Source organism: Cydia amplana, chromosome 15 (genome assembly GCF_948474715.1).
Source record: "Cydia amplana chromosome 15, ilCydAmpl1.1, whole genome shotgun sequence".
NCBI classification, from domain to species: Eukaryota; Metazoa; Arthropoda; class Insecta; order Lepidoptera; family Tortricidae; genus Cydia; species Cydia amplana.
In genome coordinates this window covers 298,177-315,786 of record NC_086083.1, presented here as the reverse complement: position 1 = coordinate 315,786, position 17,610 = coordinate 298,177, and the positions used below count along the sequence as shown (strand labels likewise).

Sequence of the window (17,610 nt, the reverse complement as noted above, 5' to 3'; positions counted from 1 at the left end):
AATGAGTCTTATACTACCAAGAGTAGGTTACCTGTCGGGAACCGCTCGCGTCCAAGCGTCTTGATCATCATCATAGGCCAGCTGGCGACCTGCGCGCGGCCCGCCAGCGGCACGAACGAGTCCGCCAGCAGCAGCCGGCGCCGCAGCCCCGCCACCAGCGCGGCCTGCAGCGCCTCGTGCTCGTCACTAATGAGTCTTATACTACCAAGAGTAGGTTACCTGTCGGGAACCGCTCGCGTCCAAGCGTCTTGATCATCATCATAGGCCAGCCTGGCGACCTGCGCGCGGCCCGCCAGCGGCACGAACGAGTCCGCCAGCAGCAGCCGGCGCCGCAGCCCCGCCACCAGCGCGGCCTGCAGCGCCTCGTGCTCGTCACTAATGAGTCTTATACTACCAAGAGTAGGTTACCTGTCGGGAACCGCTCGCGTCCAAGCGTCTTGATCATCATCATAGGCCAGCCTGGCGACCTGCGCGCGGCCCGCCAGCGGCACGAACGAGTCCGCCAGCAGCAGCCGGCGCCGCAGCCCCGCCACCAGCGCGGCCTGCAGCGCCTCGTGCTCGTCACTAATGAGTCTTATACTACCAAGAGTAGGTTACCTGTCGGGAACCGCTCGCGTCCAAGCGTCTTGATCATCATCATAGGCCAGCCTGGCGACCTGCGCGCGGCCCGCCAGCGGCACGAACGAGTCCGCCAGCAGCAGCCGGCGCCGCAGCCCCGCCACCAGCGCGGCCTGCAGCGCCTCGTGCTCGTCACTAATGAGTCTTATACTACCAAGAGTAGGTTACCTGTCGGGAACCGCTCGCGTCCAAGCGTCTTGATCATCATCATAGGCCAGCCTGGCGACCTGCGCGCGGCCCGCCAGCGGCACGAACGAGTCCGCCAGCAGCAGCCGGCGCCGCAGCCCCGCCACCAGCGCGGCCTGCAGCGCCTCGTGCTCGTCACTAATGAGTCTTATACTACCAAGAGTAGGTTACCTGTCGGGAACCGCTCGCGTCCAAGCGTCTTGATCATCATCATAGGCCAGCCTGGCGACCTGCGCGCGGCCCGCCAGCGGCACGAACGAGTCCGCCAGCAGCAGCCGGCGCCGCAGCCCCGCCACCAGCGCGGCCTGCAGCGCCTCGTGCTCGTCACTTAATGAGTCTTATACTACCAAGAGTAGGTTACCTGTCGGGAACCGCTCGCGTCCAAGCGTCTTGATCATCATCATAGGCCAGCCTGGCGACCTGCGCGCGGCCCGCCAGCGGCACGAACGAGTCCGCCAGCAGCAGCCGGCGCCGCAGCCCCGCCACCAGCGCGGCCTGCAGCGCCTCGTGCTCGTCACTAATGAGTCTTATACTACCAAGAGTAGGTTACCTGTCGGGAACCGCTCGCGTCCAAGCGTCTTGATCATCATCATAGGCCAGCCTGGCGACCTGCGCGCGGCCCGCCAGCGGCACGAACGAGTCCGCCAGCAGCAGCCGGCGCCGCAGCCCCGCCACCAGCGCGGCCTGCAGCGCCTCGTGCTCGTCACTAATGAGTCTTATACTACCAAGAGTAGGTTACCTGTCGGGAACCGCTCGCGTCCAAGCGTCTTGATCATCATCATAGGCCAGCCTGGCGACCTGCGCGCGGCCCGCCAGCGGCACGAACGAGTCCGCCAGCAGCAGCCGGCGCCGCAGCCCCGCCACCAGCGCGGCCTGCAGCGCCTCGTGCTCGTCACTAATGAGTCTTATACTACCAAGAGTAGGTTACCTGTCGGGAACCGCTCGCGTCCAAGCGTCTTGATCATCATCATAGGCCAGCCTGGCGACCTGCGCGCGGCCCGCCAGCGGCACGAACGAGTCCGCCAGCAGCAGCCGGCGCCGCAGCCCCGCCACCAGCGCGGCCTGCAGCGCCTCGTGCTCGTCACTAATGAGTCTTATACTACCAAGAGTAGGTTACCTGTCGGGAACCGCTCGCGTCCAAGCGTCTTGATCATCATCATAGGCCAGCCTGGCGACCTGCGCGCGGCCCGCCAGCGGCACGAACGAGTCCGCCAGCAGCAGCCGGCGCCGCAGCCCCGCCACCAGCGCGGCCTGCAGCGCCTCGTGCTCGTCACTAATGAGTCTTATACTACCAAGAGTAGGTTACCTGTCGGGAACCGCTCGCGTCCAAGCGTCTTGATCATCATCATAGGCCAGCCTGGCGACCTGCGCGCGGCCCGCCAGCGGCACGAACGAGTCCGCCAGCAGCAGCCGGCGCCGCAGCCCCGCCACCAGCGCGGCCTGCAGCGCCTCGTGCTCGTCACTAATGAGTCTTATACTACCAAGAGTAGGTTACCTGTCGGGAACCGCTCGCGTCCAAGCGTCTTGATCATCATCATAGGCCAGCCTGGCGACCTGCGCGCGGCCCGCCAGCGGCACGAACGAGTCCGCCAGCAGCAGCCGGCGCCGCAGCCCCGCCACCAGCGCGGCCTGCAGCGCCTCGTGCTCGTCACTAATGAGTCTTATACTACCAAGAGTAGGTTACCTGTCGGGAACCGCTCGCGTCCAAGCGTCTTGATCATCATCATAGGCCAGCCTGGCGACCTGCGCGCGGCCCGCCAGCGGCACGAACGAGTCCGCCAGCAGCAGCCGGCGCCGCAGCCCCGCCACCAGCGCGGCCTGCAGCGCCTCGTGCTCGTCACTAATGAGTCTTATACTACCAAGAGTAGGTTACCTGTCGGGAACCGCTCGCGTCCAAGCGTCTTGATCATCATCATAGGCCAGCCTGGCGACCTGCGCGCGGCCCGCCAGCGGCACGAACGAGTCCGCCAGCAGCAGCCGGCGCCGCAGCCCCGCCACCAGCGCGGCCTGCAGCGCCTCGTGCTCGTCACTAATGAGTCTTATACTACCAAGAGTAGGTTACCTGTCGGGAACCGCTCGCGTCCAAGCGTCTTGATCATCATCATAGGCCAGCCTGGCGACCTGCGCGCGGCCCGCCAGCGGCACGAACGAGTCCGCCAGCAGCAGCCGGCGCCGCAGCCCCGCCACCAGCGCGGCCTGCAGCGCCTCGTGCTCGTCACTAATGAGTCTTATACTACCAAGAGTAGGTTACCTGTCGGGAACCGCTCGCGTCCAAGCGTCTTGATCATCATCATAGGCCAGCCTGGCGACCTGCGCGCGGCCCGCCAGCGGCACGAACGAGTCCGCCAGCAGCAGCCGGCGCCGCAGCCCCGCCACCAGCGCGGCCTGCAGCGCCTCGTGCTCGTCACTAATGAGTCTTATACTACCAAGAGTAGGTTACCTGTCGGGAACCGCTCGCGTCCAAGCGTCTTGATCATCATCATAGGCCAGCCTGGCGACCTGCGCGCGGCCCGCCAGCGGCACGAACGAGTCCGCCAGCAGCAGCCGGCGCCGCAGCCCCGCCACCAGCGCGGCCTGCAGCGCCTCGTGCTCGTCACTAATGAGTCTTATACTACCAAGAGTAGGTTACCTGTCGGGAACCGCTCGCGTCCAAGCGTCTTGATCATCATCATAGGCCAGCCTGGCGACCTGCGCGCGGCCCGCCAGCGGCACGAACGAGTCCGCCAGCAGCAGCCGGCGCCGCAGCCCCGCCACCAGCGCGGCCTGCAGCGCCTCGTGCTCGTCACTAATGAGTCTTATACTACCAAGAGTAGGTTACCTGTCGGGAACCGCTCGCGTCCAAGCGTCTTGATCATCATCATAGGCCAGCCTGGCGACCTGCGCGCGGCCCGCCAGCGGCACGAACGAGTCCGCCAGCAGCAGCCGGCGCCGCAGCCCCGCCACCAGCGCGGCCTGCAGCGCCTCGTGCTCGTCACTAATGAGTCTTATACTACCAAGAGTAGGTTACCTGTCGGGAACCGCTCGCGTCCAAGCGTCTTGATCATCATCATAGGCCAGCCTGGCGACCTGCGCGCGGCCCGCCAGCGGCACGAACGAGTCCGCCAGCAGCAGCCGGCGCCGCAGCCCCGCCACCAGCGCGGCCTGCAGCGCCTCGTGCTCGTCACTAATGAGTCTTATACTACCAAGAGTAGGTTACCTGTCGGGAACCGCTCGCGTCCAAGCGTCTTGATCATCATCATAGGCCAGCCTGGCGACCTGCGCGCGGCCCGCCAGCGGCACGAACGAGTCCGCCAGCAGCAGCCGGCGCCGCAGCCCCGCCACCAGCGCGGCCTGCAGCGCCTCGTGCTCGTCACTAATGAGTCTTATACTACCAAGAGTAGGTTACCTGTCGGGAACCGCTCGCGTCCAAGCGTCTTGATCATCATCATAGGCCAGCCTGGCGACCTGCGCGCGGCCCGCCAGCGGCACGAACGAGTCCGCCAGCAGCAGCCGGCGCCGCAGCCCCGCCACCAGCGCGGCCTGCAGCGCCTCGTGCTCGTCACTAATGAGTCTTATACTACCAAGAGTAGGTTACCTGTCGGGAACCGCTCGCGTCCAAGCGTCTTGATCATCATCATAGGCCAGCCTGGCGACCTGCGCGCGGCCCGCCAGCGGCACGAACGAGTCCGCCAGCAGCAGCCGGCGCCGCAGCCCCGCCACCAGCGCGGCCTGCAGCGCCTCGTGCTCGTCACTAATGAGTCTTATACTACCAAGAGTAGGTTACCTGTCGGGAACCGCTCGCGTCCAAGCGTCTTGATCATCATCATAGGCCAGCCTGGCGACCTGCGCGCGGCCCGCCAGCGGCACGAACGAGTCCGCCAGCAGCAGCCGGCGCCGCAGCCCCGCCACCAGCGCGGCCTGCAGCGCCTCGTGCTCGTCACTAATGAGTCTTATACTACCAAGAGTAGGTTACCTGTCGGGAACCGCTCGCGTCCAAGCGTCTTGATCATCATCATAGGCCAGCCTGGCGACCTGCGCGCGGCCCGCCAGCGGCACGAACGAGTCCGCCAGCAGCAGCCGGCGCCGCAGCCCCGCCACCAGCGCGGCCTGCAGCGCCTCGTGCTCGTCACTAATGAGTCTTATACTACCAAGAGTAGGTTACCTGTCGGGAACCGCTCGCGTCCAAGCGTCTTGATCATCATCATAGGCCAGCCTGGCGACCTGCGCGCGGCCCGCCAGCGGCACGAACGAGTCCGCCAGCAGCAGCCGGCGCCGCAGCCCCGCCACCAGCGCGGCCTGCAGCGCCTCGTGCTCGTCACTAATGAGTCTTATACTACCAAGAGTAGGTTACCTGTCGGGAACCGCTCGCGTCCAAGCGTCTTGATCATCATCATAGGCCAGCCTGGCGACCTGCGCGCGGCCCGCCAGCGGCACGAACGAGTCCGCCAGCAGCAGCCGGCGCCGCAGCCCCGCCACCAGCGCGGCCTGCAGCGCCTCGTGCTCGTCACTAATGAGTCTTATACTACCAAGAGTAGGTTACCTGTCGGGAACCGCTCGCGTCCAAGCGTCTTGATCATCATCATAGGCCAGCCTGGCGACCTGCGCGCGGCCCGCCAGCGGCACGAACGAGTCCGCCAGCAGCAGCCGGCGCCGCAGCCCCGCCACCAGCGCGGCCTGCAGCGCCTCGTGCTCGTCACTAATGAGTCTTATACTACCAAGAGTAGGTTACCTGTCGGGAACCGCTCGCGTCCAAGCGTCTTGATCATCATCATAGGCCAGCCTGGCGACCTGCGCGCGGCCCGCCAGCGGCACGAACGAGTCCGCCAGCAGCAGCCGGCGCCGCAGCCCCGCCACCAGCGCGGCCTGCAGCGCCTCGTGCTCGTCACTAATGAGTCTTATACTACCAAGAGTAGGTTACCTGTCGGGAACCGCTCGCGTCCAAGCGTCTTGATCATCATCATAGGCCAGCCTGGCGACCTGCGCGCGGCCCGCCAGCGGCACGAACGAGTCCGCCAGCAGCAGCCGGCGCCGCAGCCCCGCCACCAGCGCGGCCTGCAGCGCCTCGTGCTCGTCACTAATGAGTCTTATACTACCAAGAGTAGGTTACCTGTCGGGAACCGCTCGCGTCCAAGCGTCTTGATCATCATCATAGGCCAGCCTGGCGACCTGCGCGCGGCCCGCCAGCGGCACGAACGAGTCCGCCAGCAGCAGCCGGCGCCGCAGCCCCGCCACCAGCGCGGCCTGCAGCGCCTCGTGCTCGTCACTAATGAGTCTTATACTACCAAGAGTAGGTTACCTGTCGGGAACCGCTCGCGTCCAAGCGTCTTGATCATCATCATAGGCCAGCCTGGCGACCTGCGCGCGGCCCGCCAGCGGCACGAACGAGTCCGCCAGCAGCAGCCGGCGCCGCAGCCCCGCCACCAGCGCGGCCTGCAGCGCCTCGTGCTCGTCACTAATGAGTCTTATACTACCAAGAGTAGGTTACCTGTCGGGAACCGCTCGCGTCCAAGCGTCTTGATCATCATCATAGGCCAGCCTGGCGACCTGCGCGCGGCCCGCCAGCGGCACGAACGAGTCCGCCAGCAGCAGCCGGCGCCGCAGCCCCGCCACCAGCGCGGCCTGCAGCGCCTCGTGCTCGTCACTAATGAGTCTTATACTACCAAGAGTAGGTTACCTGTCGGGAACCGCTCGCGTCCAAGCGTCTTGATCATCATCATAGGCCAGCCTGGCGACCTGCGCGCGGCCCGCCAGCGGCACGAACGAGTCCGCCAGCAGCAGCCGGCGCCGCAGCCCCGCCACCAGCGCGGCCTGCAGCGCCTCGTGCTCGTCACTAATGAGTCTTATACTACCAAGAGTAGGTTACCTGTCGGGAACCGCTCGCGTCCAAGCGTCTTGATCATCATCATAGGCCAGCCTGGCGACCTGCGCGCGGCCCGCCAGCGGCACGAACGAGTCCGCCAGCAGCAGCCGGCGCCGCAGCCCCGCCACCAGCGCGGCCTGCAGCGCCTCGTGCTCGTCACTAATGAGTCTTATACTACCAAGAGTAGGTTACCTGTCGGGAACCGCTCGCGTCCAAGCGTCTTGATCATCATCATAGGCCAGCCTGGCGACCTGCGCGCGGCCCGCCAGCGGCACGAACGAGTCCGCCAGCAGCAGCCGGCGCCGCAGCCCCGCCACCAGCGCGGCCTGCAGCGCCTCGTGCTCGTCACTAATGAGTCTTATACTACCAAGAGTAGGTTACCTGTCGGGAACCGCTCGCGTCCAAGCGTCTTGATCATCATCATAGGCCAGCCTGGCGACCTGCGCGCGGCCCGCCAGCGGCACGAACGAGTCCGCCAGCAGCAGCCGGCGCCGCAGCCCCGCCACCAGCGCGGCCTGCAGCGCCTCGTGCTCGTCACTAATGAGTCTTATACTACCAAGAGTAGGTTACCTGTCGGGAACCGCTCGCGTCCAAGCGTCTTGATCATCATCATAGGCCAGCCTGGCGACCTGCGCGCGGCCCGCCAGCGGCACGAACGAGTCCGCCAGCAGCAGCCGGCGCCGCAGCCCCGCCACCAGCGCGGCCTGCAGCGCCTCGTGCTCGTCACTAATGAGTCTTATACTACCAAGAGTAGGTTACCTGTCGGGAACCGCTCGCGTCCAAGCGTCTTGATCATCATCATAGGCCAGCCTGGCGACCTGCGCGCGGCCCGCCAGCGGCACGAACGAGTCCGCCAGCAGCAGCCGGCGCCGCAGCCCCGCCACCAGCGCGGCCTGCAGCGCCTCGTGCTCGTCACTAATGAGTCTTATACTACCAAGAGTAGGTTACCTGTCGGGAACCGCTCGCGTCCAAGCGTCTTGATCATCATCATAGGCCAGCCTGGCGACCTGCGCGCGGCCCGCCAGCGGCACGAACGAGTCCGCCAGCAGCAGCCGGCGCCGCAGCCCCGCCACCAGCGCGGCCTGCAGCGCCTCGTGCTCGTCACTAATGAGTCTTATACTACCAAGAGTAGGTTACCTGTCGGGAACCGCTCGCGTCCAAGCGTCTTGATCATCATCATAGGCCAGCCTGGCGACCTGCGCGCGGCCCGCCAGCGGCACGAACGAGTCCGCCAGCAGCAGCCGGCGCCGCAGCCCCGCCACCAGCGCGGCCTGCAGCGCCTCGTGCTCGTCACTAATGAGTCTTATACTACCAAGAGTAGGTTACCTGTCGGGAACCGCTCGCGTCCAAGCGTCTTGATCATCATCATAGGCCAGCCTGGCGACCTGCGCGCGGCCCGCCAGCGGCACGAACGAGTCCGCCAGCAGCAGCCGGCGCCGCAGCCCCGCCACCAGCGCGGCCTGCAGCGCCTCGTGCTCGTCACTAATGAGTCTTATACTACCAAGAGTAGGTTACCTGTCGGGAACCGCTCGCGTCCAAGCGTCTTGATCATCATCATAGGCCAGCCTGGCGACCTGCGCGCGGCCCGCCAGCGGCACGAACGAGTCCGCCAGCAGCAGCCGGCGCCGCAGCCCCGCCACCAGCGCGGCCTGCAGCGCCTCGTGCTCGTCACTAATGAGTCTTATACTACCAAGAGTAGGTTACCTGTCGGGAACCGCTCGCGTCCAAGCGTCTTGATCATCATCATAGGCCAGCCTGGCGACCTGCGCGCGGCCCGCCAGCGGCACGAACGAGTCCGCCAGCAGCAGCCGGCGCCGCAGCCCCGCCACCAGCGCGGCCTGCAGCGCCTCGTGCTCGTCACTAATGAGTCTTATACTACCAAGAGTAGGTTACCTGTCGGGAACCGCTCGCGTCCAAGCGTCTTGATCATCATCATAGGCCAGCCTGGCGACCTGCGCGCGGCCCGCCAGCGGCACGAACGAGTCCGCCAGCAGCAGCCGGCGCCGCAGCCCCGCCACCAGCGCGGCCTGCAGCGCCTCGTGCTCGTCACTAATGAGTCTTATACTACCAAGAGTAGGTTACCTGTCGGGAACCGCTCGCGTCCAAGCGTCTTGATCATCATCATAGGCCAGCCTGGCGACCTGCGCGCGGCCCGCCAGCGGCACGAACGAGTCCGCCAGCAGCAGCCGGCGCCGCAGCCCCGCCACCAGCGCGGCCTGCAGCGCCTCGTGCTCGTCACTAATGAGTCTTATACTACCAAGAGTAGGTTACCTGTCGGGAACCGCTCGCGTCCAAGCGTCTTGATCATCATCATAGGCCAGCCTGGCGACCTGCGCGCGGCCCGCCAGCGGCACGAACGAGTCCGCCAGCAGCAGCCGGCGCCGCAGCCCCGCCACCAGCGCGGCCTGCAGCGCCTCGTGCTCGTCACTAATGAGTCTTATACTACCAAGAGTAGGTTACCTGTCGGGAACCGCTCGCGTCCAAGCGTCTTGATCATCATCATAGGCCAGCCTGGCGACCTGCGCGCGGCCCGCCAGCGGCACGAACGAGTCCGCCAGCAGCAGCCGGCGCCGCAGCCCCGCCACCAGCGCGGCCTGCAGCGCCTCGTGCTCGTCACTAATGAGTCTTATACTACCAAGAGTAGGTTACCTGTCGGGAACCGCTCGCGTCCAAGCGTCTTGATCATCATCATAGGCCAGCCTGGCGACCTGCGCGCGGCCCGCCAGCGGCACGAACGAGTCCGCCAGCAGCAGCCGGCGCCGCAGCCCCGCCACCAGCGCGGCCTGCAGCGCCTCGTGCTCGTCACTAATGAGTCTTATACTACCAAGAGTAGGTTACCTGTCGGGAACCGCTCGCGTCCAAGCGTCTTGATCATCATCATAGGCCAGCCTGGCGACCTGCGCGCGGCCCGCCAGCGGCACGAACGAGTCCGCCAGCAGCAGCCGGCGCCGCAGCCCCGCCACCAGCGCGGCCTGCAGCGCCTCGTGCTCGTCACTAATGAGTCTTATACTACCAAGAGTAGGTTACCTGTCGGGAACCGCTCGCGTCCAAGCGTCTTGATCATCATCATAGGCCAGCCTGGCGACCTGCGCGCGGCCCGCCAGCGGCACGAACGAGTCCGCCAGCAGCAGCCGGCGCCGCAGCCCCGCCACCAGCGCGGCCTGCAGCGCCTCGTGCTCGTCACTAATGAGTCTTATACTACCAAGAGTAGGTTACCTGTCGGGAACCGCTCGCGTCCAAGCGTCTTGATCATCATCATAGGCCAGCCTGGCGACCTGCGCGCGGCCCGCCAGCGGCACGAACGAGTCCGCCAGCAGCAGCCGGCGCCGCAGCCCCGCCACCAGCGCGGCCTGCAGCGCCTCGTGCTCGTCACTAATGAGTCTTATACTACCAAGAGTAGGTTACCTGTCGGGAACCGCTCGCGTCCAAGCGTCTTGATCATCATCATAGGCCAGCCTGGCGACCTGCGCGCGGCCCGCCAGCGGCACGAACGAGTCCGCCAGCAGCAGCCGGCGCCGCAGCCCCGCCACCAGCGCGGCCTGCAGCGCCTCGTGCTCGTCACTAATGAGTCTTATACTACCAAGAGTAGGTTACCTGTCGGGAACCGCTCGCGTCCAAGCGTCTTGATCATCATCATAGGCCAGCCTGGCGACCTGCGCGCGGCCCGCCAGCGGCACGAACGAGTCCGCCAGCAGCAGCCGGCGCCGCAGCCCCGCCACCAGCGCGGCCTGCAGCGCCTCGTGCTCGTCACTAATGAGTCTTATACTACCAAGAGTAGGTTACCTGTCGGGAACCGCTCGCGTCCAAGCGTCTTGATCATCATCATAGGCCAGCCTGGCGACCTGCGCGCGGCCCGCCAGCGGCACGAACGAGTCCGCCAGCAGCAGCCGGCGCCGCAGCCCCGCCACCAGCGCGGCCTGCAGCGCCTCGTGCTCGTCACTAATGAGTCTTATACTACCAAGAGTAGGTTACCTGTCGGGAACCGCTCGCGTCCAAGCGTCTTGATCATCATCATAGGCCAGCCTGGCGACCTGCGCGCGGCCCGCCAGCGGCACGAACGAGTCCGCCAGCAGCAGCCGGCGCCGCAGCCCCGCCACCAGCGCGGCCTGCAGCGCCTCGTGCTCGTCACTAATGAGTCTTATACTACCAAGAGTAGGTTACCTGTCGGGAACCGCTCGCGTCCAAGCGTCTTGATCATCATCATAGGCCAGCCTGGCGACCTGCGCGCGGCCCGCCAGCGGCACGAACGAGTCCGCCAGCAGCAGCCGGCGCCGCAGCCCCGCCACCAGCGCGGCCTGCAGCGCCTCGTGCTCGCGCCGCTCGCCGTCGTGCGCCTCGCGCAGCTCCACCGTCTCCTCGCGGAGCGCCAAGTACTTCGACACGCACTTCTTTAATCTGAAATAAAACGGGTCGCAGTTTTAGCTGGTCGAGCAAATCTTGTCAGTAGAAAAGCGGCCAAGTGCGAGTCGGACTCGCCCATGATTTATGACGTATTAAAAAAAAACTACTTACTAGATCTCGTTCAAACCAATTTTCGGTGGAAGTTTACATGGTAATGTACATCATATATTTTTTTTAGTTTTATCATTCTCTTATTTTAGAAGTTACAGGGGAGGGGGACACATTTTACCACTTTGGAAGTTTCTCTCGCGCAAACTATTCAGTTTAGAAAAAAATGATATTAGAAACCTCAATATCATTTTTGAAGACCTATCCATAGATACCCCACACGTATGGGTTTGATGAAAAAAAAATTTTTGAGTTTCAGTTCGAAGTATGGGGATCCCCATAAATTTATTGTTTTTTTTCTATTTTTGTGTGAAAATCTTAATGCGGTTCACAGAATACATCTACTTACCAAGTTTGAAGAGTATAGTTCTTATAGTTTCGGAGAAAAGTGACTGTGACATACGGACGGACAGACAGACGGACAGACAGACAGACATGACGAATCTATAAGGGTTCCGTTTTTTGCCATTTGGCTACGGAACCCTAAAAACGGGTCACTCACGTATTTTAAGTCGAAAAACGCTCGACATGTTTCACTTCGTACCGGGAATTTTCATCAGGAGCTTGCGTTTACGGTGACGGACCGGCGCAGACTGCGGGCCGCAGCTCTCCGCGCCCGATGACTCGGCGCAGGCGCCGATAGCGGCAGAGGAGGCGAGAAACTACCCTCATTTATGGCATTATTGTCAAGCGATGGGTTGCACACAACACTCGCTACGTCACTCGCTAATGGATCGTCCACACTGTCCACCGACGTAGTACCCAAAACAGACTTAAAATACGTGAGTGACCCGTTTTTAATATATTTACTATGTCTTTGTTTCACGGAAGTTTTGTTATTAAAATGATCGAGCAAATCTTGTCAGTAAAAAAGCGGCCAAGTGCGAGTCGGACTCGCCCATGAAGGGTTCCGTATTTAGGCGATTTATGACGTATTAAAAAAAAAACTACTTACTAGATCTCGTTCAAACCAATTTTCGGTGGAAGTTTACATGGTAATGTACATCATATATTTTTTTTAGTTTTATCATTCTCTTATTTTAGAAGTTACACATTTTACCACTTTGGAAGTGTCTCTCGCGCAAACTATTCAGTTTAGAAAAAAGTTATATTAGAAACCTCAATATCATTTTTGAAGACCTATCCCACATAGATACCCCACACGTATGGGTTTGATGAAAAAAAAATTTTTGAGTTTCAGTTCGAAGTATGGGGAACCCCAAAAATTTATTGTTTTTTTTCTATTTTTGTGTGAAAATCTTAATGCGGTTCACAGAATACATCTACTTACCAAGTTTGAAGAGTATAGTTCTTATAGTTTCGGAGAAAAGTGGCTGTGACATACGGACGGACAGACAGACGGACAGACAGACAGACATGACGAATCTATAAGGGTTCCATTTTTTGCCATTTGGCTACGGAACCCTAAAAACGGGTCACTCACGTATTTTAAGTCGAAAAACGCTCGACATGTTTCACTTCGTACCGAGAAGTGTCATCGGGAGCTTGCGTTTACGGTGACGGACCGGCGCAGACTGCGGGCCGCAGCTCTCCGCGCCCGATGACTCGGCGCAGGCGCCGATAGCGGCAGAGGAGGCGAGAAACTACCCTCATTTATGGCATTATTGTCAAGCGATGGGTTGCACACAACACTCGCTACGTCACTCGCTAATGGATCGTCCACACTGTCCACCGACGTAGTACCCAAAACAGACTTAAAATACGTGAGTGACCCGTTTTTAATATATTTACTATGTCTTTAATTGTAATTTAATTAATTGTAATTTATTTATTTGCTTTGTCTCACGGAAGTTTTGTTATTAAAATGATCGAGCAAATCTTGTCAGTAAAAAAGCGGCCAAGTGCGAGTCGGACTCGCCCATGAAGGGTTCCGTATTTAGGCGATTTATGACGTATTAAAAAAAAACTACTTACTACATCTCGTTCAAACCAATTTTCGGTGGAAGTTTACATGGTAATGTACATCGTATATTTTTTTTAGTTTTATCATTCTCTTATTTTAGAAGTTACACATTTTACCACTTTGGAAGTGTCTCTCGCGCAAACTATTCAGTTTAGAAAAAAGTTATATTAGAAACCTCAATATCATTTTTGAAGACCTATCCCACATAGATACCCCACACGTATGGGTTTGATAAAAAAAAATTTTTTGAGTTTCAGTTGTAAGTATGGGGAACCCCCAAATTTATTGTTTTTTTTTTCTATTTTTTGTGAAAATCTTAATGCGGTTCACAGAATACATCTACTTACCAAGTTTCAACAGTATAGTTTTTATAGTTTCGGAGAAAAGTGGCTGTGACATACGGACGGACAGACAGACGGACAGACAGACATGACGAATCTATAAGGGTTCCGTTTTTTGCCATTTAGCTACGGAACCCTAAAAAAGGCGCGAAATCCAAATTTTCTATGGGAGGATATCCCTTCGCGCCTACATTTTTCAAATTTGCCGCCTTTTTCTACTGACAATATCTGCTTGACCAGCTTTATATTAGTTTCTAGAATTAATGACTCACGATTGACTCAAATTGGCAAAATATAAATGAATTTGTTATAAACAGATTTTAGCAATCGCAAACCTTTTTTGAGTCGGGTCACCATAATGCAACAAAATTCTAATACTTAATTAAAACTGAATTGATAAATCTTTCGCGCTTGGTTAGCGCCCTTTGTAGCAGGGATGTTGCGGATGCAGATTTTTTGACATCCGCGGATGCGGATATTTAAAGGCTCACATCCGCGGATGCGGATGCGGATGTCAAGATTAGGTACTTATAAAACGTCAAATATTAATTTTTTTTATTTTTTTTTTATTTAAAAAAAACGAAACGTTTAGTATTTGACGTATTTGAGCAAGAATATAGTAGTAATAATATGCGTTATCTACACATATAATTATTTAATAAACAGTAACTTGGCTGACTTTTCTGGATCTAGACAATTTCGTTATAGGTAATGACGAAATCACCTAGCACTTACGCCGCCGCTAAGACGTTCCTGTACCGACTTGTTCAACATCCGCATCCGCATAAGGTCCGCATCGATTTTATGCGGATGCGGATGCAGATGCGGATGTTGAAAATAATTACTTATTTTACTTATTTATTTTACATAAGGAGATCCAACAGCTAACTAAATGACAATGGAATCTTAAATAGATATATAGAGCCAATTACAGGAACTCACAAATAGATATGTAATAAAAACATATACTTAAGTAACACGCATCACATACACACACACACACACACACACATTGCAAACATGAAAGAGATAAGACTCAATCCAAAACTAAACAGAACTAACAACATTCACTTACATAAACCAAACCTACTACCGGTGACAGGACACCAATATTGTAAAAACTACTATAATGCGGAAGTTCCGCGGTTGCGGATGCGGATGTTCGCAACATCCCTGCTTTGTAGTCTCACAATCGCGGCGCACTGACTGTGTACGTGTGTATGCCTGACTTGTAACAAATAGAAGTTACTGATGTTTATGTACCTCTGCGTCTTGTGATCCACCTCTTGCTGCAGCGACGCAAACGTCTGCGTGACCGAGGCCGTGGTCTCCTCTTCCAAGTCTATCTTCTGCTGCATGTCGACCTCCCGTTTCTTCCGCTCCGCTATCTCCACGTTCCTGGCGTCGAGCACGGCCCGGGACTGCCGCAGGTCGACCAGCAGGTCGCCGCCGCCGGAGACGAGTCGCTCCTCCAGTTGCCGGATCTGTTGCTCGAGCTCCTCGGTCCGGCATTTTTCCTGCTCGATGGTGGACTCCGCGAGAATGTGCTCGCTCTCCAGGCTGGCGGTGTCTACTGAGTCTTCTTCTGGAGCTAAGAAAAAACATGTTAAACGTCCTGTTTATTTAGTTTATTTTAGAGGAAATAGTACAATAGAGATTCGTTGTAGCTCGAGTGCTTGTTAAGCCTGTTGGACCAACCAGTTATTAATAGTATGATATGATATGATATTTATTGGCAAATATTTACATTTACAAGTCATTTTATTTACAATTATCCTTCTTAACATTTCAAAATATATTACAATTATTAATAACATTTAATTTATATTCCTAATATAATTTAGTAAATATGCGACTGAGCCAATGACCCACAGCCATCAAAGAACCCTTCAATGGTATAGCAAGCCATTTCCAGTAGTACGACTTTTAGTTTACGGACAAATATTGCATCGCTGCAAGCTTGTTTTATTTCATCGTCCAATATGTTGTACAGTCTGATTCCCATTACATGCAGACTTCCTAGTTTTCGCGAAGCGACACGCGGGCTCGACCAACTGAATACGCCTGCGCGTCACGCTACCCCGGAGTTGACTATGAGTGGGGATCTGATCGAGATTTTGTCTCACGTATTTGCATGCTTCTATTATGTACACACTAGGTAACGTAAGTATTTTACATTTTTTAAACAGTTCTTTAGCCGGATGGTCGAGTGGCTTTCTAGTCATAATGCGGAGGGCACGCTTTTGTAATTTAAATAGTCGCTCACGGTCCGCAGCAGTACCCCATAGATCTACACCGTAGATGAGTATATAATGGAAGTAACCATAGTAGGCCTTCCTTAGGTTTTCCTTAGAAAGGTTGTTAGTCAGCCTAGACAACGCGAAACACGCAGAAGCGAGACGATTACACGTCGCATCTATGTGAGGTGCCCAAGTTAGTCCCGAATCGACCGAGTATCGTGCCTCGAATTTGATAACTGATGTAAATGGAGCTGTACGGCCCGGGCTCGTTTGTTATGCATCAACACTGGTTGTCAAAAGTTGGCATTTGACGACTCGGTCACGATCAGGTACCTACTACAAAAGTTCACAAAACATGGCGCTGTATTTAATGGCATGGCGGTGAATAGTTGTATACTTCAGTCGACCTTTTCATAGATTTTACACATCTTATGAAGCTGACACTGCTTACAAATTTGAGCTAGAACAGGAGCTGGCGTTCGGCGAATCTGCTTAAAACTGCGAATGCTTCATGTTCTGCTCGAGTGAATGCTCAAGTATATCAGCACTTTTATAGAATTAATGAATCCTGAGTAAGTTTGGGGTCGGTCAGTAGGTAGTTAGCGGCAGACCTGGCGCGGGCTCGGGCGCGGGCCGCGGCGGGCGGCGCGGCCGCTTCTCGGCCGCTCGGCGCTGCTCGATGAGCGCTCGCAGACGCTCGATCTCCGCTTGGTACTCGCGCAGTTTCGCGTCCTTCGGGTCCTCGTTGCGGATCGGCTTGTTCTTTATCGCTGTCAAATAATCATACCACTTAGGATACATAAATGGGATGTTTCACATGTTAAACATTGAATAAATTCTAGTTAATAAAGAACTAACAAAGGGTACCAAAATAATATTGTTTTGCAGCACGAAGTCGGTGCCAACATCAGGAGTAAGTAGGTATCTAATGACGTATTACTAATTACTATTGAGGACCTTTTATCAAACAGACATGATGTTCTCGGTAACTGTCTGGCTTACGTTACGAGTTGGCTTCCAGAAATAGGTTGAGGGAAATAATTGTGATGTTACCTTTAGCTCGATGAGCATATCGCAGCGTGGTGATAGTCTCGTCGTAGTTGTAGGCGGCCGGGCCCACCGCCGCGATCATGATGGTCTTGCTGTTGCCGCCCAGCGAGTCCTGCAGGATGCGTGTCAGCTTGGAGTCCCTGTAACACCAACAAACGATCTCCACACCCTGTGTAACTGCTGCGAGTACTAACACTCGCCAATTTGGCCACGAAAAGAGCAAAATTCTATACAATCCGGCCCGCGTAGAGAAAGCGCTGTGCCAACGGGTGAAAAAGTGTGGAGACCCTCGAGATGGACAATGGAAATTTTAAACTTCTGCGCGCTCCCTTCCCAGAGGTACTATAAGTCGGCTCAGGTGTCGTCTCACGTATCGTTCTGTACTCACCGGTAGGGCACATGAGGGCTGTTCTCGGCGAGTGCCGAGATCACATTTCCCAGCGACGACAGCGCCTGGTTGATGCGAGCAGCTTCCCGGAGCCTCTCGCCGCCAGCGCCGGTCTTCCTCTGCCGCTCGCTGCCCGCCAGGTCCACCAAGTTCAGCTTCCCGACGCTGAAGGCAAATGTTATGTTTTAAAACGGAACTACCAACAGCAACACTTTGGATGGACCGTTTATTTAATAAGCTTTATTTGTCGCATACCTACACATCAAGTCTATTATGTTATATACCACCAGATTTTTACCTGTTTTTTATTACGATAAATATAAACCAAAACTACTTAGCTAAGCTATTATCTCCATACAGCAAAGTATTATAGCGATGACGTGATGTCCATAATTTTTTAGATCAATTGATGAAAAGTTTCAGTTGATGAGTTGAGAAAATGAGAAGTCGACAACGTAAACAGCGTAAACACATCATTCTTAACGACTTCCAATATCGATATTTTTGGATCGAAA

At 57.1% G+C, this 17,610-nt stretch overlaps 1 protein-coding gene across 1 annotated transcript in view; it reads right to left on the bottom strand.

The window, feature by feature from the left end:
- LOC134654755 (kinesin-like protein Klp68D) overlaps positions 1-17,610 on the bottom strand; it is a 70,770-nt gene that overhangs the window by 15,193 nt on the left and 37,967 nt on the right. Inside the window, exons 6-11 of the mRNA XM_063510226.1 lie at positions 17,096-17,260; positions 16,711-16,847; positions 16,269-16,427; positions 16,125-16,148; positions 14,681-15,008; positions 10,817-11,038 (exon numbers count right to left, since the gene is read on the bottom strand). Coding sequence (XP_063366296.1) covers positions 10,817-11,038; positions 14,681-15,008; positions 16,125-16,148; positions 16,269-16,427; positions 16,711-16,847; positions 17,096-17,260 — 1,035 coding nt within the window. The remainder of the gene's footprint in view (positions 1-10,816; positions 11,039-14,680; positions 15,009-16,124; positions 16,149-16,268; positions 16,428-16,710; positions 16,848-17,095; positions 17,261-17,610) is intronic.